At 27.5% G+C, this 22,275-nt stretch overlaps 2 protein-coding genes across 3 annotated transcripts; both read right to left on the reverse strand.

Annotated features, from left to right (window-relative positions):
- Positions 1-4,720: 4,720 nt before the first annotated feature.
- LOC145189809 (leukotriene A-4 hydrolase-like) lies at positions 4,721-14,568 on the reverse strand. 2 transcript variants are annotated; one of them, XM_090091215.1, is made up of 21 exons: positions 14,341-14,568; positions 14,067-14,236; positions 13,660-13,787; positions 12,170-12,290; positions 11,819-11,887; positions 11,396-11,494; positions 11,099-11,151; positions 10,902-10,974; positions 10,652-10,792; positions 10,524-10,547; positions 10,311-10,381; positions 10,097-10,182; positions 9,958-9,983; positions 9,728-9,872; positions 7,625-7,728; positions 7,451-7,527; positions 7,182-7,236; positions 6,930-7,028; positions 6,301-6,383; positions 6,115-6,219; positions 4,721-4,881 (listed from the first exon to the last, which is right to left on the reverse strand). In XM_090091215.1, exons 2-21 carry the CDS (start codon positions 14,226-14,228, stop codon positions 4,755-4,757), a joined length of 1,848 nt encoding a protein of 615 aa, XP_089947341.1. In that variant the 5' UTR covers positions 14,229-14,236; positions 14,341-14,568; the 3' UTR covers positions 4,721-4,754. The 2 variants fall into 2 exon arrangements, with proteins under 2 accessions (XP_089947341.1, XP_089947342.1); XM_090091216.1 differs by lacking the exon at positions 14,341-14,568 and having other exon boundaries at positions 14,067-14,265.
- A 29-nt stretch (positions 14,569-14,597) lies between these two features.
- Positions 14,598-18,576, reverse strand: LOC145189810 (speckle-type POZ protein-like). The gene is made up of 6 exons (XM_080066482.2): positions 18,342-18,576; positions 17,526-17,677; positions 16,641-16,768; positions 16,141-16,497; positions 15,904-16,046; positions 14,598-15,485 (listed from the first exon to the last, which is right to left on the reverse strand). Exons 1-6 carry the CDS (start codon positions 18,437-18,439, stop codon positions 15,323-15,325), a joined length of 1,041 nt encoding a protein of 346 aa, XP_079922608.2. The 5' UTR covers positions 18,440-18,576; the 3' UTR covers positions 14,598-15,322.
- Between the last annotated feature and the right edge of the window lie 3,699 nt (positions 18,577-22,275).

Raw genomic sequence — 22,275 nt, forward strand, 5'->3', positions numbered from 1 at the left:
GCTGTGGCATCAGACACCACGTTGATTACATTTCATTTTTATTCCATTTTTAGAGCAGGTCATTCATCAACTTTAAAAAAATTTTGTCGTTGACATAATCATTTCTGTGATAATAGATTGCGACCATTGCACTGTGGAGTGAAGTTTGAACTAATACCTCGTCCGAACTGGAATACTTTTAAATCAAACATTTGTTTTGCATTTAAAACAGAATAAACAGTTCACAAAATACAAATTGAAAGCAGTTATAGTAAGTTATAATTAGATAATGACATATTTAAACTATATAGAAGAAATGCTAAAGTAAATTAAAGCTGATTTTTTATGTCGAGAGTATTTGTATATATTAATATATTTATAACAAAAATTTATGGAGATTTTAAAGAGAAACTTATAAGAAGAATTGGTAAGAAATGATGTTTGAGTAACTTTAAATATGCGTTATCATCTCTATTAATGTTTTGTGATTTGTATTAGTTAATATTAAGAGAATATAACGATGAAAAATAATTGAGAATATTTATTAAAGAAAAAAAAGTTAGAGAAGAAAAACCAGTAGAAAGTATTTTTTGTTTGCATTTTGATTGCAAGCAATATTCTTTATATTGAGACAATATTATTTTTGTTAAGGTATTATTATTATTACTATATGCGATATTAATTGTTACTGAAATGTCTGATGCTCCTACCGCGCATCTTCAATATCTGCGTTAAATACTGATAGTCCTATTTCACATTTTATCTCAATCTACTTTTTGCGCTACTTTCACACTCACATCACAGTTACCATTACACTATTCTGCGTCACGCTACCCTTACACTTACATAAAACCAACCGCACACCTTATCATATCTACGCCGTTACACTCATACACATATCGATATCACCTAAGAACATAAGAACATAAGAACATTAAGAACAGTAAAAAGAAACAATTATTATCATACAAATCCCCACCCCACCCCCTCACAATACTGAGAAAAAAAACTTTCTGAAGCTAAAAACACTAACTGTATTAGGAACGAACAGGATTCTGAAATAACTAGCCAATCAACTAATGAAGCAAGAAAACTCTTGATAATTTTTATCCAACAATTTTTTTTGACCTTAACTTTTGTTGCCCTTAAGTCGATCAAATAGACTTTCCTCCTGTAAAAATAGCCTTAACAGCATTTTTTGCAACATTTTTAGAGTTTATAAGCCTGTCTACTTTTCTTTTATAATTTCTATATATAACTAATGAATATACGGTCAATGCAAAAAGTTATAAATTAGCACATATTGTCCAAAAGCCTCACGACCATTGTGCAAACTAATCTCAAAAGTATTTTGCTTACAAAATAGCCTATAAATCCGAAAAAAAAAAAAAAAAAAATAGCTATAACTTCAATGTGCATGTGCACATAGCTCCGGTCTACCCTTGAATAAAAAAATGGAAAACAAAACTCTGAAATGTCTTTAAACACGTGAAGTCAACATTAACTTGTTTTTTTCTTACACAGTTCTATTGGAGCAATATTACTTGTTAAAATGATTGTTTTCGTTTTAAGTCTCAATTTAAAAACTTAGGTTGAATTACGTTTTTTTCAAAATCTAGGACTTTTATTTGAAAGTGATAAATAATTTGACCTAAAATTTGGCTCATTTATATAACTAGTATCTAAAAATTCCACTAAAATTTAGCATGGAGCTAATTGTGTTCTATTTTTGAACGTGATTTTGCGTTTTCAACACAAAAACTGCCGGATATGAATAAAATGCTTTTTTAAATTTTGACTTTTATATGTTTAAATCCAAAACATTTAATGTAGGCTGTAATTAAAAATGTAATGATTTGCCAACTTAAATTTCAGATCAAAATAATTAATGGTTACTGAAAAATCGGTCGTCAGGCACTAATTTTCGGACATTTGTCTGTAAATGAATATGTACATTTCCCCATGAAGCAACTACTTTTGGAATTTAAAATAAACACCTTGATTTTAGATCTTAAAAGTAGTTGTTTCGTTCGAAAAATGTATAGTTTTATTGCTGAGTCCTTTCGTAACTTTTTACTTCAACGATTTTTCGGACATTGAAAAATTTGAATCCAGATTAAAAATTGTGTCAGAGATCTAAAGACTTCTATACATAAAACATTTCCAACTCAACTTAGATGAACACGAGTATTTAGAAAGAACTTCGTATATCAATTTGTATAATCAAAATAAAAATTGTAATTACATTGTGTTAAAAGTATTTATACAGCAACTTAAATCATTAAAATCAAATTCTTGTTATATGATAAAGTATGGATAGAATTCATTTTATTTACGTTTTTATTAAAATAAAAATCTCATAAATAAATCAATTTTTTAATTTTACTAAATATTTAGTAAATAAATATTAAATAAAAATTACAGGTTTATTTTATTTCAGGTTCATCAGATCAATCGATTGCCGTATATGGACTTTCGAGAAAAGAGATCTTCCTTATTACAAAAGAATATTTTTGTAAACGATTTGCAAGTGATTATTGAACATTTAGAAAATTTATTGACAGAAAATAGTGGATATGTACTTATAATTCCCGATGACAAGAGATCTATTATTTCTGTTCCATTGACAAAGTTTAAAAGCAAAGTAAATTTTCAGATTGATTCAAAACGTGCAACTGTAAATTAATCAACAGGTCAAACCACCAAAAATTTTGAAATTTCTAATAGGAGAAACAGAATGAGAACTAAGGAGATGCGTACGAAGTTCAGTAAAGCTGAAACATCTTTTGTTACTTGAATGAGCTTGCCAGGCTTTTATGATGCAAATGAAGCTCTAGCACTTATAAGAGTTGAAATTGATGAAAGATTTGTACCAAAATTTGAGAAATCAGGCGAGAGCAAAAGGCTTAAATACACATTATCCACTGCACTCAGTTGTATTGGCAGTAAAAAAAATGTTGTTACTCCCAGAAGACACCCTTAAGGTGGTAGTATGGTCAAATATATCAAAATTTTGCATTCTTTGAAAATAACTTTTCTTAGGATTTTCACTTATGCTGAAAACGATTGATTTATTTTGCAATATAATCTATATAAAGCCTTCTATTTTTCGTTTAAAAAAGGTGCTATGAAGTATTGCTCTGTAGCAACGGCATAGCAATAAGATAAACATCATGTATAGATTCTTATTGAACTGCCTTCAGCAAGTATTTTCTATACTAAATTTCTAGAAAATACTAAGTTATATTTGGCTTCTTTTTTTTCCTTAAAAGTTATAAAACCAGCATTTATATATGCAGGTATCACTTTATCTCTTGTCATATTTGTAAAGTGACTTAAAAACAAATGTTATCTATTTCAGTTATTGGTGTCAAATATAGCCTGAGTGAAATCATTTATTGTTTTTTAAACTATTTAATGTAGATTAAAATAGATATATTATTTCTAATTGTTCAGTATGAAAACTGATGCTTTGAGGAAAAGAAATTTGGTGCCTCCAGAGTGTTAAAAAAAAGAAAAAGCAACTTCTAGAAAATCAAGTTTTTCAAAGCCAATTTTTTCCCAAGATGAAGATACTTTTGAAATGCTTAAGGGGGCTGTTTTGGGGTAAATTTTGACCCATTAACTGTATATGCTGCATCTCCTTGGGTGCTTTAAGCAAACTTGATAATTTTGCTTCAATGAGTTCTTTGATATATAAATAAACACTAAAAGTTTGAGTTTTATAGCATCCACCATCGTCTCAATAATTATCGCAGCGCCTTTTAACATTTTTAGGTTTGTACGACCCAAAGCATGGGTCCAAATGTGAAACTTTAATTTTTTTTTTTTTAAATGTGTTATACAGTTTTTTAATATTATTTGAAAAAAGCAATATTTTGGTTACAATAAACGATTTTAGAATTTTGACCATATTACCACCTTGATTTTACCGAATCAAAAGCCGAGATATATTTTTACCATGTTAGTCCACCATATAGGATTTTTTTAAACTTCAAATTCTTAATTTGAGGAATTGAAGAACCCTAATTACCATTTTATATACAATTTAATTAAATAACGTTTAATATCCGATATTGGATCCACATTTTTCTTAATTTTCTTTTAGCGAATTTTAATAACCTCAAAACAAATTTGACACGAAATTTTAAGCAAATCAAAAAACGCTTTCATATCTTGACCAGATATTTTGAGATCTAATTCACTGTGCGAAATTATTTTACATTGAGGCAGAGAAGTTTCTTTGTTGAAAAAACTCAATGCTTCTGACATAGTACTTAAATGATTATATGTAATAGGTATCAGGTGGGCCAATTGTAAAGAGAACAGGCAATCATTTCTTAAGCTGCTTTTCCCACTTAAATGCGAAAGACATCGTTTCAAATAAAAACACGATACTGTAGTGTCAACTTTATTATCGCATAAATGTGATACTACGAGATCACAAGTTCATCCCTGAGGGTCCGATGCATATTCAGATATCCCACACCAATTCATGTTTGCTGGGATAAAAATCATTCAGGTAAGATGATGTCTAAGACCTTTTACACATGGTTTGGTGGATGTCAAAATATTTTGCTATATCATACGTTATAATAATTGCAAAGAAAGTAGTCTTTTATAACGCTTTTAATATAAAAAATGTTTCCAAAGGCTACTTATTTTTAAAGTAACCTATCTTTAAAAAAACTTTATCTTATATGGCGACAAAAAAAAAAAATTTTAAAAAAACACAACTTGATTTTGACCTCGGGTAAACTTTATTTTTCTTATAATCAATTCTCCACACACAAATGGAGGTCTTTACTAACCATCGTAGAAGTTATGGAATGGTAAACGTGTCGATGTCGTTTAAACGTTTCAATAGCCAAACTCTTTGCTTCGTCATTTTTGTACATTTCCCTGTAAAAATAGTTTTAAAAGGGCATTTAAAATTACTTAATATGACTTGTTTAAAATATCTTGAAAGATGTTTTGCATTAATGAAACTTTAATTGGATAGCTTATATTAGTTTCTTACAACTTCGTCTCGAATTTTTATTAGTCAAGTTTTCTTAATAGAAATCACTTTTTTTTCTTCTAGTGTATGTGATAAACAACTGCCTTGATTGGTTAGAAAATTCAGTTTTGAAACACAATTTTATGAACTACTAACCACTTTCGTAAACCACATTCAATTACTCACTGGATGAGGCTTGGTTTACATTATGCTTGGTAAAATAAATGTTTAAGAGACCGCACCATTTTTGTGACCATAGTACTCATGGTTGATATTTTAATGAACCGTATTTTTTAAAAGATATTGTATGGCATAAAATATGTATTAGAATAAATATGAGACGGGAAATCTGTGTAAAAAACTGTCACCGCATTTTTATCTTATCTTTTTTAGACATTTGTCACTAGGAATGGATGGTAAGAAAGTTTGATACATTCCCATTTAAATATTGAACTGAATTTTTTATGTTGAACATGACTCGAACATATTGAATCTTGCAAAGACTTTTTAATGTATGTAATTATTAAAACAAAAAACAAAAGAAAAAATGTTGCTTCTTGAAATTCGTTTCTAGTGCATGGTCTCATCAACACCCAGTAAAAAAATATGAATAAAAAATATTTCATACAAATTTGTTACAAATTTGGAGGGGACCGCACAGAATGACACCAAATTGCAAAATTTGACAAGTACAGCTGGTTGTGAAAAACTGTTTGACCGTTTCATAATTATTGTTTGCCTGATAGTTATCAGCGGTTTCTTAATTCGTTATAATCACGTTTCACCGAGCTAATCTTTTTGATTTGCCAAAAGTTGACCGATTAAATTGCTGAAAATCATGATCAGATACAGCAAAATTCACTCTGATCAGATACAGCAAAATTCATTTTATGAAACTCATACACTGATAAATATCACTGACCAAAAGCAGACTAATAAATTTTATAAAACATAGGATAATTTGTCGTTTGGATATATTTATCTTGTAATTTTTTCTTATCATCATTTCAAATTTACGAATACGATAATAGTTCATTGATAACTTTGAGAAAACATTTCAAGCGTGGAAAAGTATGATTTATAATGAAAGCTTGAAAGTATTTTAGAAAAAACATCGAGGCAAGGAACAAAATTACCTATATAGAGGTCTGACGAACTTCATACGACCTTGCTGTAAAAGAAATTTTACGACATCGTTGTAACGCTCACTCCATTTTGATCGAATGCATAAACGAAGGAAACTAAAACGAATGATGAATTACATGTTTAAATGGTTGAGCAATAAATAAAATTAGAAAAAGTAAAAAAGAAGTTACACATACGCAAACTTTATTTCCGTGTTTTTATAATTTGAAAGTTTGTAAATATCCGATAGCGCTTTAACAGCTGGTAAGGACAACGTAGTCTGAAAATGAAAAAAAAATGTAAAAAAAAAAAAAACTGATGTAAGCAGTAATTATGTAATATTTTAAATTCACAACCCAATTAAGGATTTTAGGCTCGAAAAATTATAACTTAAATATGAGAATTATTTTTTGGGCGTGAGATAACCTCTACAACATGAATTGGATTTGAAATGCATGATTTTTGTTTTTTACCCAAAAGACACGAACATTATGTGACATGATTGGCATACTCTGCTGCATTCATTCGAGTAAAACTTAAACTATAAAATCCTATTAAAATCATTGCATGGTCGGAAACGGACAAGTTAAAAAAAGGATTTAGGACCTAAGTTTTCGAGTTGCCATGCAAATTCATATAAAAGTAAAAATTTGCAACGGTTGTTGCTACAGCTTATTTAAACTATTTTTTAGACCGTTAAAACAGACTTTTCTCAAGCTGTTTGATGTTTTTTTTTTTTTTTTTAGTCTAAATCCTTTAACAAGTTTGAAGCATCAAATAAATACCTGCTGTTCATATAAACACATAATAAAAAAGTTTAACATACTGTTTGATACAATTTTGTAAGGAAGTCAATTTTTTGCAAAACAGTGAATGATGTAAATTCCTCTTCAGAAAAATCGCAAAAATTTCCAGTACATGAAGCCTACAAGGCAAGGCAAAAAATGAATAGCAGCTTTTTATAACACTTCCAGAAATAACTTATTAATTTTTTATTAAATATTCTCTTAAAAAAGACAAACAGAATTATGCTTTACTCATAAAAAGTTATTCAGACATAAAACAAAAATTTACTTACGACGGTCCACTTATCAGCTAACTCCTTGCAAACAATTGCCAATGTTTGATCATACCTTCAAGTTAAGAGAATGTTTAGTGAAGAATAAATTATTTCTCTAGAAGATTTCTGCTACAAAGTTGCTGCTTATCAAATAAAGATGATTTAAATTGCAGTGAAATATCTTTTGCAAAATAAATTAATATTTGGTTTCTTATATAATGCTCAATAATTTAAATAATTTCTTTTCTTTAGATTTGGTTTTAAGATTTTCAAGAAAAGCTGATTACATGTCAATGATTTGAACAGGTGGCATGCCAGGGGAATGAAGCCAAGCATCCCAATCAATTGCAGATGTTAAATCCAGCTAAAAATAGCCAAATTGAATTATTTAGCTAAAGTATTCTTCCATTGATATTTTTGACTAAATCATAAATTCCTTTTATATAAAGACAGCTACTTACCTGTTCCTTAAAATATTCACAAAGAAATTCTTTGAAATCATCTGTAACTATACTTGTATATTTGAACTTGTCAATATACTTTCGTAGGAAAATATTAAATACATCTAAGTGAAAAAAATTTGAGGTAGAGAGAAAAAAAAACATCACCCTCATGCACAATAGGCTCATGAGTTAACCAAACCCCACAAAAAAAGAAGAAAGGAATTTATATTAAGTCAAAATTTTTTATATATTTATATTAAGGAATAAACTTAAAATCTGATGGCTTACAGACTTTTTTTTTTAAGTGCTTTTTTTTTTCCTCTTCGAGCTTTGTAAGTAATGTTTTAATAATAAGATATGAAAAAAAAAAATTAGAGTGGATAAACTTTTCACAAAACAAGCAAATAATATATGCAATTACAAAAATAAAAATTAAAACTAATAATTAAAAAATTTCTATTACTTAAAAATCCTTCATAAACTTTGATCCTTGGCAACATTTTTTCTCTAAACCTTTGCAATGTACAGTACACATCAAAATGTTCCCCAGGCAACTTAGATTTTAAACATTTTGTTCAAATTTTGTTCTTAGGAAATTATCGAGGTAATTAGTGAATGCAGCGCTATAGAATTTTCTTTGAAAGAACAAAAAACTTGTGGGTAGTAAAAAGGTGAAAAAATTTCTTTATGTTTTCAAAAAGAGATCTTTACGAGTATTGAAGGAGCAGAATTGAGGAAAGTAAAGATTCCTTTTAAGTTATTTTGGATTCAATCAAAACTTCATTTTACGACAACAACAAAGATAAGTTAGTCAAGTTTATTTGAGAACAATTATTCTTATTTTATATCAGAAAGCATACACTGACTTATAGTACCAGTTCACCAAGATGTAAGATGAAAAACCCTATTATTTGATATATTATCTGAGGGAACCTACCAGCTAAGTGAAAATTACTTTAAAATGTTCCAAAAACTTTTTAAGAAAATACTCTATGTTAATGACCCATGAGGTAGTTGCTATGTTCACCAGATCTCAGCATAGACTGTCTCAGCAGAACTTTGACAAAAAAAAAAAAAAATCTGAGAAAGCACTTTTTCTCTAAAAAAATTTTTTACCAAACAAATATTTTAAAATCTACTGTGGAGCTAGCTTTTTTTATATATCATTAATGTCATTTGAATAACTCTGTATTTCGAACATCACATTTTAGAAACCACACAAAGATATTTAAACTTAGTTAAAGTTAACTTAAAAAATATAAATTTAAAAAACTAAAACTTAAATTAAAAAAATATGAACAAATAATTAAAAAAGGAGAAATAAGGTTTTTTTGATTCTAATATTATTTATTGATAGTTCAACCCCAACAAAGTTTTAAAAGATATAACCTTTTCTTATATCAAAACAATTTCAAAGACACACAGTTCTCTGCTTGTTACAATTGCTCAATCTCCTTTTTCTTGTATGTTTCTTTCTTCAACATCCACTTCTCTTACCATTTGTCACACTCAGCAAAATAGTCTATAATTTCATCTTGTGTTTATGAAATAAATATTACAATACCTGCAGATTTAAAGGAAGTTTGCTTCTATTAAATATTGTTGCAGCCCCTCCAATAAGCCATATATTACAATTCTGTATAGGCAGATTACAACTCCCATTGTCATCTCACCACACAATAAAAATATGTGATTCTATACAACAATTTATTATTATGTAGCCTAACATTATAAACGTGATTATAAAAACCTAAATATTGTTTTTGGATGTTAAAATGGTAGCTAATTAAGAAGTAACATTGAAAATTTTTTTTTTCATTATAATTTTAAATTTATATCTAGAGCTGATAAAACAAATGAAAGAGTATTTTTAAAAAAAGATTTATTGTAGAAAAACAGTGTTGATCATAACACCTTTCCTCCCTCCATCACATTTTCCTCCCTCCATCACATTTCCCTCCCTCCCATGTTTAATTGGTTCTAGCATATGCTGAATAATTTAGGACTGTAGTTTTTAAATTTAAAAAGATATAAACTTTGTCCAAAAATCCCACTGTGAAATCATATCTTGCAAAACTAGTGCATTTTGTAGATAAATACAATACTAAAAAAATAACTAACCAGGACCTCCTACCAGATGCTCTATGAAGTAAAGAAAAGCATATCCTTTCTCATAAGGAACACTAGAAAATGAATCATCAGGATCAACTCCATTCAAAGCAGGTTGTAATGCAGTCAATTTATTATCTTTTCCAAAAACCTCAACCTATTAAAAATTTTTCTTTTAAATATCTAAGCAATGTTTATATAGAAACTATGTTTAGCAACAAATAGTTATTGACATTTCTTACCGAATCATGTAAATGACTCCAACCTTCTAAACCAATAAATGAACAATAAAATGTAGAGATTTCAAACTCATTTTCCTACTAATATTTCTTTTTAAACTTTATTTAGTACTTCATTAAAAATCAAGCAAAAAATATTTACCAATAGCCATGAATTGTCGAGTAGACTCCCCATCTAATAATCCAACAATTTTCCCCTCCAAAAATCGAGTGAACCCTTCATTTAGCCTTTAACAAAAAAATTAAATGAGTTAGTAAGTATCCAATGGAACAGAAATACTCAGAAGTTACTATGCAAATATTTATTACACCTTTGGCAATTCTATCAGCAGGAATAATTTTTTTATCCTATTTACCAGAAATGTTCCCAAGTTTTGTTAGTAACAAGATTTCCTGTCCAGCTGTGTGTGATCTCATGTGCTATTACCTGCAAAAAAATAGTCTCATTAAATTTCATATGGAAATTATTTATAAAAAAACTTAAATCATGAATTGTTTTTCAGCATATCTATGCATAAATACATGTTTTTGATATAATGAAAACAAAAAAATAACATTAAAAAGTATACCGCTGTCAGAGAGCGATCACCAACCTGTAAAAAACAAGTTTCAAAAATTAAAATACATAAAACGCAACTTATTAGATAAATAATAAAAGTAATTCATAACAAAAATAATTATTATAAAAAAAACTGACTACAACAGTAGGGGTGACAAAGGTCAAACAAGGATTTTCCATTCCACCATAAGGAAAAGAAGGAGGAAGTACAAGAATATCATACTGTTCCCAAACATAAGGTCCCATCAATAGTTCACCAGCTTTTAACATGTCTTCAACCTAGGATAAAATTACACAAAGGAAATAAATTATAAATAAATATTTCAATCTCATCAAAAAAGGTCAACAAAAAGTCAATAAATGTTAAAATATTATCAATCAGAAATACCTTTGCAAATTCAAAAGCACATTCTTCAATCATTGGCATTTCACACCAAACCTTTGATCGGGGACCAACATTACTGACAAAATTTAAAATTCAGAAATCAGAAAGGATTCACAAAATAGTAACTAATGAATCAGTTGTTCAACTTTACAAAATATCAGAAACTTTGCATCAAAACTGACAAACAAATTTAATATTACCGAAACTCTAATGCACCAACTACAATTGCTAGAAGATATGATGGTATGCATATCTAAAAAAAGCTATTTACAATAACTGCTTAACAATAAGAGCCAAAATAAGTGCTTAATAAGCATGAATCAGAAGATTAATTTCAAGCACAAAGAACTTTCCATTATCTCTGATCATGTCAACAAAATTGATGAAGATTGATTATTTAACAAAAATTTCCAAAAACTAAATAAAAAAAAAAATCAGAATTCGAACTGATGCTGTCATAATTACAAATGTTTCAATCACAACCTTGCTCTACTTACCTTTTGATGAAAATGATATTCTTTCTTATTATTTTCTAAAATGACTTCACCACCTTTTACTGCACTCATTAATGCAACCAACTCTACTGGAACTGTAACCTGCATTCAAAGGAAATTTCAAACGAACATGTCATAAAGATTAAGCACAAATGATTGTTAGCACAAAAATTATTAAATTATCATAAATTAAAAATATTAAGTATAGAGCTGAGCTTATTGTCAATGCATTGACAGGGTTTTTTAAAAAGAGATGATAAGAAAATCTGGCAAGATTGGAGGAAAATACATTGAATTTTAAAAGATTCAGTAACAAATATTTGTATATACTGATTGACAATCGAAAGATAAGTTTGTAGAAATAGTTTTATGCAAATGATATATTGAGATATCAAAGGTATAAAGAGGTATCAAAAGGTTAATTACCTTAGAAGAATAGGTAAACTTATGGCATGGAGAATCTTGACAAGGAAGCAAACTTCGAGCATGTATTGCCTAAAACCAAAGCAAAATATCAATTTTTAATATAATTAGAAATTTATACATTTAAAAGTTTTTATTGTAGTTTAATGTGAGAAAATTGAGCTTTTCTTATTATTGTAAATTTTATCATAAGTTTTGCTCTAAATTCTTGACCAGCTTAAATATTTTATGTCTAATTTTACTATTGATATGTAACAGATACAACTAAAAGCTTATCTGATTAGAAAGTAATTACAAATTTTTTTTAAAATAAACTTTATGTAAATTATTTAAAATTGTATACTATAATTTTACCTGACATTGAGTAAACATGTAGGGGTATATTTGTCCAAGAGTTTGCTCTGGTTTTAACCACTGCAATGCATGTGCTGTTGAAGATGTGTGGTAGTTTATTGTAATTGTAAACTCTGATCCTCTAAAAACATTAAATAAAAATGTTTAGTAGTCATGTAAATAATACATAAAAATCAATTACTTCTTTATTATCAAAGTTTAATGGATACCTTAGATTTTCTTTTTCTCAGAAAATTTTTATTGGTAATCTAAATCATATTGTAATAAAATCCAGACCATTACAGTCTTACATCTCAAGATCTTTACATTACTTTTAGTAATTAGTAGATAAACATTATGGGCTAATAATGTAGTGATCAAAATTTGCAAGAAGCAAAATTTTGAATCAGAAATACCCAACAATTCTTTAGATTTTGACACCACTAGATTTTGGCGAAACATTTTTGACTATACAAAGTCTTAAAAACTATTACATAAGCAGTAGTCTTTAAGCAAAAAGGTCTTTACTATATAATATTTAAAAAGCATACTTTGATCAAGCATTAGACAATACATGAAAACAATTTTTTTTAGTAGACTTAGCATAGAATTATGATCTACAAAGGGATTGCTTCAATCATTCTTAAGTTATGAAAGTTGCTTCTTTCCCTCTTCCACTTGTTGCAAAATGGTAGTTTTACAATAAAAATGACATGAAGATAAAATGATTTTCAGACATAAGGATGCCAATTTATTTATTATTTTATGATTTGACAATCAATGACCTAATATTAAAGATTATACTTGAGTATTTCTGGGTAGACTATGATCATAAGAATTTTTACAAAAAGCTAAAATCTATCAACACTTATGAGATCCAAACAAATTTAATCAAACCATTACTTTAGTTGTTATTGCCGATGCATATTTTATGACATCTTTAATCGCATCAATAATAGAGTGCTTAATCATTAACAGAGTGTCTAAGAATAACATGAAATTCTATTGAAAGTATGTCTGTAACTGTCAAGACCACCATTAAAAAAATTTGACAACAATAGTGATGATGCTAGATCTTATATCAACAAGATCTTCAATAGTGGATTTGTCAATCGCATTAATATAAAACAAACTGTAGATTCAAGCTTTATGTAAAATTTATCAAACACATGGACAATATTTTAAGAAGAACTTCTTCCTCACAAGAAAACAAGAACTCACAAGATTGATAAATAAATCATCAGGTAATCCTGACAGAAGTATTTTTGAAGCTTTGATTATTTATTTAAATATAAAATTCTTCATTTTAACTGTTATGTATTACAAAACTTTACTGTTATTCTGAGCTTGTATAAATCTGAACTTTAATATTGAAAATAGAAATAAAAAAAATTATCAAACAAAAAAACAAAACATAAACGAAAAGAAAAGAACAATTTTTGGTTGGCTCATGAAACTACAATTGAGTAATGCACAATTACTTTTTTCTGTAATTTAAAAAAAAAACTTACATTTTGCTTGATGGTATAGTAATTTCAAGTGGTTCACCAAAAGGTTTCACAGAGGGTAAGATTACAAAAGGTGCAACTTTATCATTATAGAAAACAGCTTCAATGTTCAATTGATTTGTATCAAGAATCTTAAAAGATAAAAAACATTAATTCTCTAAATATTTTTATTTAATTTTGGAACCTGAAAAACACTTAATGGTATTTGAAATAAATAAAAAAACAAGTCTTTTACATATACATTATTCTTGTAGAATTATTGTTAAATGATTTCATTTGTTTTCCTTTTTTTTGCTTGATAACTGACATACATACAATTTAAATATGGTTGATTTTAACTGACTAGCATTTTTCAAAATAGAAATACAGGAATCCAAAAGTATTTCAAAAAACCAAAGTTTGTCTCTTACTAGCTTATTGTAATCATCCTTAAGGCATTTAAAGCTTTGAACAGCTGTACATGATAATTTCTGTGATTCAAAATCAACATGTATATTCCAGTCAAGATGTGTGATTTGAAAGATATCAATATTTGATAAGCTACATGGATCAATAATATCTGAAGGAGCCATTGTTTTTACTAAAATGAAGATAGAGTTAGTTAAAACGCTTATTCACACAATATAAACATGACATAATACATACTCTTCTAGATGTTTAAAGACAACCAAAAAAAAGACTTACAGCCTGATATCACAGTAAAAAAAGCAAGGCATTTTGGATTTCAAAAATGCTATTCTGGACTGGGTAATAAAAGTATCCAGTAATTGAACAACTCAGATGTTGGTTGGGTATATTCTTTAATAATAAGTTTATGAGTATAAATAATTTTTCCTTTTTCTCTCACTAACCACTTTCATGACAAAATGTTTCATATTGAAGAAGAGAAAACTTTCATCTTCATGGATTTCTACACTCAGAAAAATTAATATATAACAAGATTTGAAAGCAAATTTTAAAGGTAATAATGATTTCAATAGAGAACTTCCCTCACATAAATTAACAAGTTAAGAAAGAGTTGTCACAGTGTAGTATGCATATATAAGCAGCTTGCTTCCCATATCATATTATACAATAAATATATACAAATTTCAAATATAATAAAATAGCTATTAAAATTATAACATCTTTCAAGATAACTAAACAAATGCAGTTGATAATTATGAGAAATTTGCAAGGTATTATTACAAGAATGATGTAAAACTTCTAAGACATTGCAAATATTGTTTCAACTAATTTACATAACTGCTCTTCCTGTTCAATAAATTGCACAAACTGCAACTGCAGAAATTGCCAGTGCAAACTTTTTAAAATTAGTTAAAGGCTTTTAGACTCAGTCGGACATCTGCAGATTTCAAAAACAATATATGTTCATGCACATATATAGGAACCATATATTATATTTACATACATATTTATGGGGGCTATAAATACATAAAAGTATTTCATTCATCCAACAAAAAAACAATGCGTAAAGCAATGATAAGAACTTGTAAGCTCTGTAGCTGTTTAAAACAGTTTAAATTTTCTTAAAAAAAAGAAAAATAAGACTAAAAGAAAACAGCAAAAACTGGAGGTTGCTATTGACAGGGTAAAATGGTTAATGTTATTTACAGATGTAAAAAATGCTAAACACAAGGCTCTAGATGTCCAAGGGTAGTAAATGCTAAACGCAAGGCTCTACACGTGCAGTTTTTTGACGTTTTCTGGGAGGTGAACATGAAAAACTTTGAACACTAGCAAGAGCACGGAATGCTTCTGCAACAATATTTGAATGACTTTTAACCAGTCTTTGCCATGATGCTAACTCCATAACTTCTTGTGCATGACTTAAACAAAATTAAAAGTTGATTGATTTAAAAGATTGTTTAAAGAAATACTAGGGGTTTAGTCAAAACTATTGTAAATATATAAACAACTTCAAACAAAGAAAGAGTTAATTAAAAAGAAGACACTTCTGAACTCTGTGATTAATCATTGGACTTCAGTACCTCTAGAAAATGGGATTACTTGACTTTATACTGATTTTAAGCCATTCTTTAGCAACATAATTCCTAATTACTTAATACTTCTTTATAATAAAACTATTACTTCATATATATATATATATATATATATATATATATATATATATATATATATATATATATATATATATATATATATATATATATATATATATAAAGAATTATACCAGTTAACGGTGAATAGCAGGAAACACTTTTTTCATTAAACAAAATTGCTAACCTATTTGTAAAATCTATAGCAACAGACTTTAATTGCTGTGCATTATGAAGATCAGCCAAAATAAGAACATCACACACATTTTCAACACTGAGATTTGATGCTAGAGCTTCTTCACACATTACTTTTAGTCTTTCTAATGCATACTAGTCAAACAAAAGGATATAGATTTAAGTAAATTTACAATTAAAACCTATGCAAGATAAAATGGTTACTAAAATTTTGAAGATTCCCTCTTACTTTATCAGCTGCAGCTAAAAGTGTGTCAGCCATTGTCTCTAATTGAGTCACTTTCCCTGTGTAAATAAATTTCAGCATTTCTTTTAATACATCTATCTCTAAGTCAGTTATTGCAACTACTCCTTTTTTATTTTCTTCAAGATCATGACCGAACATGGCAGCAAAGACTGGAGACCTTGCCGCTAATATAGCTTTATGTACTGGAATACTTGTTTCTTGAATTTTAAGTATCATATCACTAAATTGTCCTTGCTCAAGTAGCGTACTCATGTTAGCAGCTAAATTTGAATCTGGCACTTTTAAGTTAGACATTAGAGATTGACCACTAACATTAACAGAATCTGCAACCACACTGACCTATAAAGAATAAATTAATAAATAAAAAGATGATTAAGAACTTAAAGTGCTTTTAAAGACTTAAGATTTTGCAGAATTTCTAAACTATTTAAAAAAAAAAAAATGTTATTTTGTTTGAGTAACCGTAATATTCAATCACTTACTTCACAAAACATAGTTAAAGTATCATCTGGCAATAATCCATTTGATTCCTCCATCAAGAAATCTCTTCTAATAAATTTTTTAAATCCCCAGTCTTTTCCTTGAACAAACCTATAAGCTCTTTGACTCTCTAAATAAAACGAAAAATAAAATAAAAGAAGTTCTAAAGCTACATGTATAATTCCATACAACTTCTTTTTTTTTTTTGTTTTTTTTTCATAATTTTTTCTCACAAATTTTATTAGAAATAATAATTTAATAGCAATCTGCATAATGCTTTTCGGAGAGTTTCATTTAAATATATATTGGAGAACCTTATAACAAAATTTAAGATTTAAAGGTTATAACAAGGTAAAATGATGTTTATTAAATTCAGAGTTGGTTTTTCAGTTAACAACAAATATTAAGGAATTTAGGACAAAACTTTCTGAAGATTACTAAAAATGAACTTTATTTTGGTTTAAAACAGCACTGATTTTGAAATTACAAATATTAATTCAAACATAAATTTGTTATTAAAAAAAGGAATTAAGAGATTTATTTAAAAAGCATTGTTGTGCAATATTAGAGAAAATATGCGAGCTACAACAAATATTAAATGGATTTTTAAAACATTTTATGTCTCAGTATATTAATTATTCTAAATTAAATTTTCAAATAACTGATAGCATGCATATTCTTTGTTATTATTCATTTATCTACATAAAAATCAAACTTTGATGCTTAGATTTGATAATGTATCAAAAATTTATTATTACCAAGCTGATGATTACCTAGGCAAAAAAGTGTGCATCTAAAACTTACTTTGTAATTTAGATTGATAAAAAAAAAAAATTAAAAACAATTTTTAAAAAAGTCACACAATAATGTTAGATATGTAAACTTACCCATTGCTTTTGTTTCTTCACGTTTAGCATTGAGAATAGAAAATTTAAACTTAGCCCTCACTTCACTTTTATTGCATGCTAGAAGCAACAAATAAAGTGATAAATAATCTTTGCTCTCTTCATCCAAGCCTTTAGGATTGATGCGCAAACACCTAATAAATTATCAACATCACATCATTAAAAGTGAAATAATAGAAAACTATGAAAAGTGAAGTTTAAACTGTAAAATAAACAGTATGAAATGTTTATTAAAAACTGAAAAAAATACATAAATGTCACTATTTTTATTCATTTTGTAATAAATATTTCAGGTAAATAAAATTGGTCAGGTGACTATAAAAATGTGTAGAGTAAGGCTATAGGACCAAAGTAAACAAAGTCAAACTTATTATAACAAATTACAAACTCCTAACATTACTTAACTATGCCTTTATCTTAAACATAAAGCAACTATCAATATTAAGTCATGTGAAGTAGGAAGAGAAGAAGGAAAATTATGAATTACACTTGGATCACACTTGATATTTAATTGAATAAATTTTAATGTTTCAAAAGTAGAAAGTAAATAAAAAATAAATGAAACAATATCATTGGATATCCAAATATGTTTGAAGTTTGTAAATGCTAATAAATACCTGTGCATAAAATTTAATTAAAATATGATTTTAAAAACAAAAAAAAAAAAACGATATATATTTTTTTAATGTTATTTTATAGAAACAGATGTTTGGCTTATGACACAACAGCTTATAATTACAGTTTGTATTATACAATTAATATTTAAATTATAATTTATTCTTTTAATCAAATAGATACCATTTTAGTTTGTCATTAGCACCAGCAGAAAATGTTGAGCTTTTAAGAGTTTCTCCCATTTCTTCTCTGCAATAACTAAAATTGTTTATAGTCCACATGTAAGAAAATTTGATGACTTTAACATGAGTGTAACACCAATTCTCTGCAACTGGTGCAGGCACTTTTGGTGCAACTTCCAATCCAGTAACATTTTCGCAAGGAACAGGATCCAGCTTTTAATTAAGCTTAAACTGCTATAAATATAAATATATATTTATCATATCATTCAATTCAAAAATAAACTTGATAAATCAGATTACTGCAAAAATTATTTATTAAATACTAAATATTTATATACATTGAAAAGTAAATAATGCTATGTTTAAAACATTTATAGCTGTTATAGCACAACATCTTCTGTTGTTGTGCTCCACAATTGATTTCATCGATTGTCACAGTGTACATTATTACTATTAATATTATTATTGTAATTATTATTATTATTACTATATATGCATATATATATATATATATATATATATATATATATATATATATATATATATATATATATATATATATATATATACATATATATATATATATATATATAATGTATGTATGTATGTATGTATGTATGTATGTATGTATGTATGTATGTATGTATGTATGTATGTATGTATGTATGTATGTATGTATGTATGTATGTATGTATGTATGTATGTATGTATGAATGAATGTATGTGTGCATGTTTGTAACTGTGTGCTTATTTATATTAAAATAACAACTCTTTAAATTAAATAAGACTTCAATTAAAACAATTTTATATATGCATGTATATAATAAAATTATATACACTCTTAATTCATATTTATTAGAGCATTATGTGTTCATATAATTATCATATGACATTCAATTATATAGCTAACTGATATCTCTATATAAATCTCTACCTATAGCTAGTGCATTTTTTTTGTCTCTAATTATCTTTACTAATTTAGACTTTTTATTTAAACAACCTATGTTTTATATAAAAATTTTAATTTACTTCTTTTAGTATTTACATTAAAGTAATCTCTAACAGATTTTTTATATAAGTTTACTTAGCAGTAATTTCAGTATTTTGTTAGTTTTTGGGTCTTAACGTTCCGTTTAAGAGATGTTTTGATCCCGCTTTTTATTTCTCATTTTATTGCCTTAAATTCGTCTGAGAGTGAGAAAAAAAATCCATTTGAATCGTCACCGTAAATTTTTACATCCATCTTTTGAAAATATATGATCATGATCTTATCGAATGTCGTATTGATTATAATCAAATTTGTTTAAACGTTGACCCTTAAAAAGAAAAAAAGAAAAAAATAAATAATCCCTCTACATATTCAGTCGTAATTTCTGTAAATAAAAGTGAAGCTTTTTTTAAACCAGAATTTAAATAAGTTACTTTTTAAAAAATAGCACATGTTGGTAATGGTTAATTTTTGAAAAAATAAAAGTAACTTTCTAAAATCTATTTGTATCAAAACGTTATTAAAGTCTATTTTCCAGGATAGTATTCATTTTATGTAAGCAGGCGCAAAAACTGTTTATAACTGTTAAAATTAAAAAAATAAATAAATCTCAATTAAAAAAAAAAATCCTTTTAAAACACCGCTACAATTAAGAACAATGAAATTTATATAAAATAGTGTGTGGATGTAAAAAATGATAAAAAAAAAAAAAAGAAAAAAATACTTTTGTAAAAATAGAATGGTTTTATTCGAAAACTCGTCCCCCAATACTTTGTATGGTTTTTTCATTCGTTAATGGTGGAAATGTAGAAAGGAAGGAGGGGTCTATTTTAGAAATCAGAGATAATATTTTATGATACTATGTCTTTTTGGACAGTTTTTGGGGGAGTGGCAAATTAAGCTTCCCAAAAATATGTATAAGAATTGTAATCAACCAGGGAAATGTAGCAAAACAACTTCTTTTAAACGAACTCTCCCCGGCTAATTGAAGACAAGATCGGGGGGGAAGGGGGTTTAACATAAATTCAAAATAGCACTTCTTTCACAAATTGGATATCGTATTACTTTTAAGTTCATGTGTTTAAATTTGTCTTCATTTTTTTTGTTTTCATCTTTTTAATGCAAAGAAAACACAAAACACACACAAATATATATATATATATATATAGGTTATTAAATTTATTGCTATTATAGAGCTTTTTTAAAATAGAGAAAAAAGGTACATTCAAAAAGACCGAACAAAATAAGATTGCTGATGTGTTTTCATTGAGATTTTAGTTTAAAGCACCAAAAAAATAGACAAACTTTTCAAGGGTTAGGGCTGGAATAGGGGTTGGGGTTGGGATTCGGGTCGGGGTTGAATAACCATGGCCAATAGCGCAGAATACCCAGCTAGCCTATACAGACGGGTCCCGTACGGTATTGAACCGGGGATCTGGTATGGTTTTTATCCGGGTTAAGGCACCGGGAGTCGTACGGCTTTCCCGGGCGTTAACGCCACATATCGACTGTTTTAGAATTTACCTCAGGGATGAAGTTTGAAATTGCCATTTTGTTGTGTGAAAGTTTTTGTGATATTTTGTTAATATTATATTTCTTTTACGCTTTAATGTTGTTTCTTTTTCAAATAGTGGTATATATTTTTTTGCATATATTTTCCAAATATTTCGTTAAAGTTATCCGTTTTTAAGTTACGATTGTCGGATAAGAACAATTTTTTTACTGTTTGATTATAGTAAAATATATTTGAGGATAATTTTTTTACTAACAGTATTTTAGGTATTGCAGTTTTATTATGTTTTCGTTATGTTTGCAATAACTATTTATAGTTAATTCTATGTTAATTTTTGCAAATTGATTGAAACATTAAGTTGAAAACACTGGTTTTTAGTTGTCTGAGATACTGTAATTAAACTACGCGCGAATGCAATTACAGAGTGGACATTGCGCAGTTTCCTTAAAATCCAATAAACATACTTTGAGCGGTATTTTTATGGACATATTTGAGTTGATTTGTAAAGTGTAAACTGAAGGCGAATTTTTTGTGGATAGGAGTTTTTATCAGAAGAGAAAATGTAGAGTTGAAACGTTGCGTTCGCCGCGAGAAAGCAACATATACGTTGTTAGTAATTTTTACCGCATATAATTTATAAAATTTATCTTCATTTAACTTATAATAAAACTATTTTGGTAATTGGGGAATATTTATAACCTAATAAGATTTTATTACCCATATACTTTTTTTATATTATTTGTTATTACATTATTATCTATTTATTGTTTGTTAATTAATTTTTTTAAATAATAGAAAAACATTTTGTAAAATTACGAAGATATAAGTAACCTTACTATGAGTCCAGACAGAACAAAACGTAGAAAAATTGCTGCTGAATTAGCAAGAATTGTGAAGGAAGTATAATAGAATAAATCCGAGTTGTTGAATAATATTTTAGTGTTTAATTCTTCTAAATCATGTCCAGTTGTCAAAAATACTTTTTTACCCGAGTCTTCTCCTAAAATTCCCGAAAATTAATGCTGGTTGGATGACAATATAAACTTACCTTTTACTAACTCTATCATTAGTTTTGAAGAATCTGGTGATAACATCGAATGGAAAGCTTGTTTGCATGATGATTTTGACAGTGATGGTATTGATGGCAACAATTGCGTAACAAAAGTTAATTAAACTGTATCAGATGAATTAAAGCAATGGACGATTGCATTTAACATATCTCATGGTGCTATAAATAGTTTGCTTCAGAATTTGCGAAAATCAAATTTAGATTTGCCTAAAGATGCTAGAACACTTCTTAGAACTGATCGAAACCTTATTACACACAGAAAACAAATGTTGCGAAACCGCTCAACAAAAAATGTTGAGTTCAATTTTCAACATAAAATGTTGATTATAATGCAATATCAATGTTGAGAAACGGGTCTTTGAGCA

The sequence above is a fragment of the Hydra viridissima genome, unplaced genomic scaffold (genome assembly GCF_058129835.1).
Source record: "Hydra viridissima isolate aposymbiotic clone 2 unplaced genomic scaffold, HvirCarnegie_v1 scaffold_6, whole genome shotgun sequence".
In the NCBI taxonomy this organism is placed as follows: domain Eukaryota; kingdom Metazoa; phylum Cnidaria; class Hydrozoa; order Anthoathecata; family Hydridae; genus Hydra; species Hydra viridissima.

What these genes read in the sequence shown, in the direction of transcription:
- LOC145189809 (XM_090091215.1), bottom strand. Translation starts at nt 14,228, where the DNA reads ATGGCTCCTTCAGATATTATTGATCCATGTAGCTTATCAAATATTGAT. An exon ending in AATATCATTTTCATCAAAAG is followed by an intron (nt 11,152 to 11,395) that starts GTAAGTAGAGCA and finishes AGCTTTTTTTAG; the next exon opens with ATATGCATACCATCATATCT. An exon ending in GTGATCGCTCTCTGACAGCG is followed by an intron (nt 10,382 to 10,523) that starts GTATACTTTTTA and finishes ATTTTTTTGCAG; the next exon opens with GTAATAGCACATGAGATCAC.
- LOC145189810 (XM_080066482.2), bottom strand. Translation starts at nt 18,439, where the DNA reads ATGTGGACTATAAACAATTTTAGTTATTGCAGAGAAGAAATGGGAGAA. An exon ending in GCTAATGACAAACTAAAATG is followed by an intron (nt 17,678 to 18,341) that starts GTATCTATTTGA and finishes ATAATTTATTAG; the next exon opens with GTGTTTGCGCATCAATCCTA. An exon ending in TGAAGAAACAAAAGCAATGG is followed by an intron (nt 16,769 to 17,525) that starts GTAAGTTTACAT and finishes CGTTTTATTTAG; the next exon opens with AGAGTCAAAGAGCTTATAGG.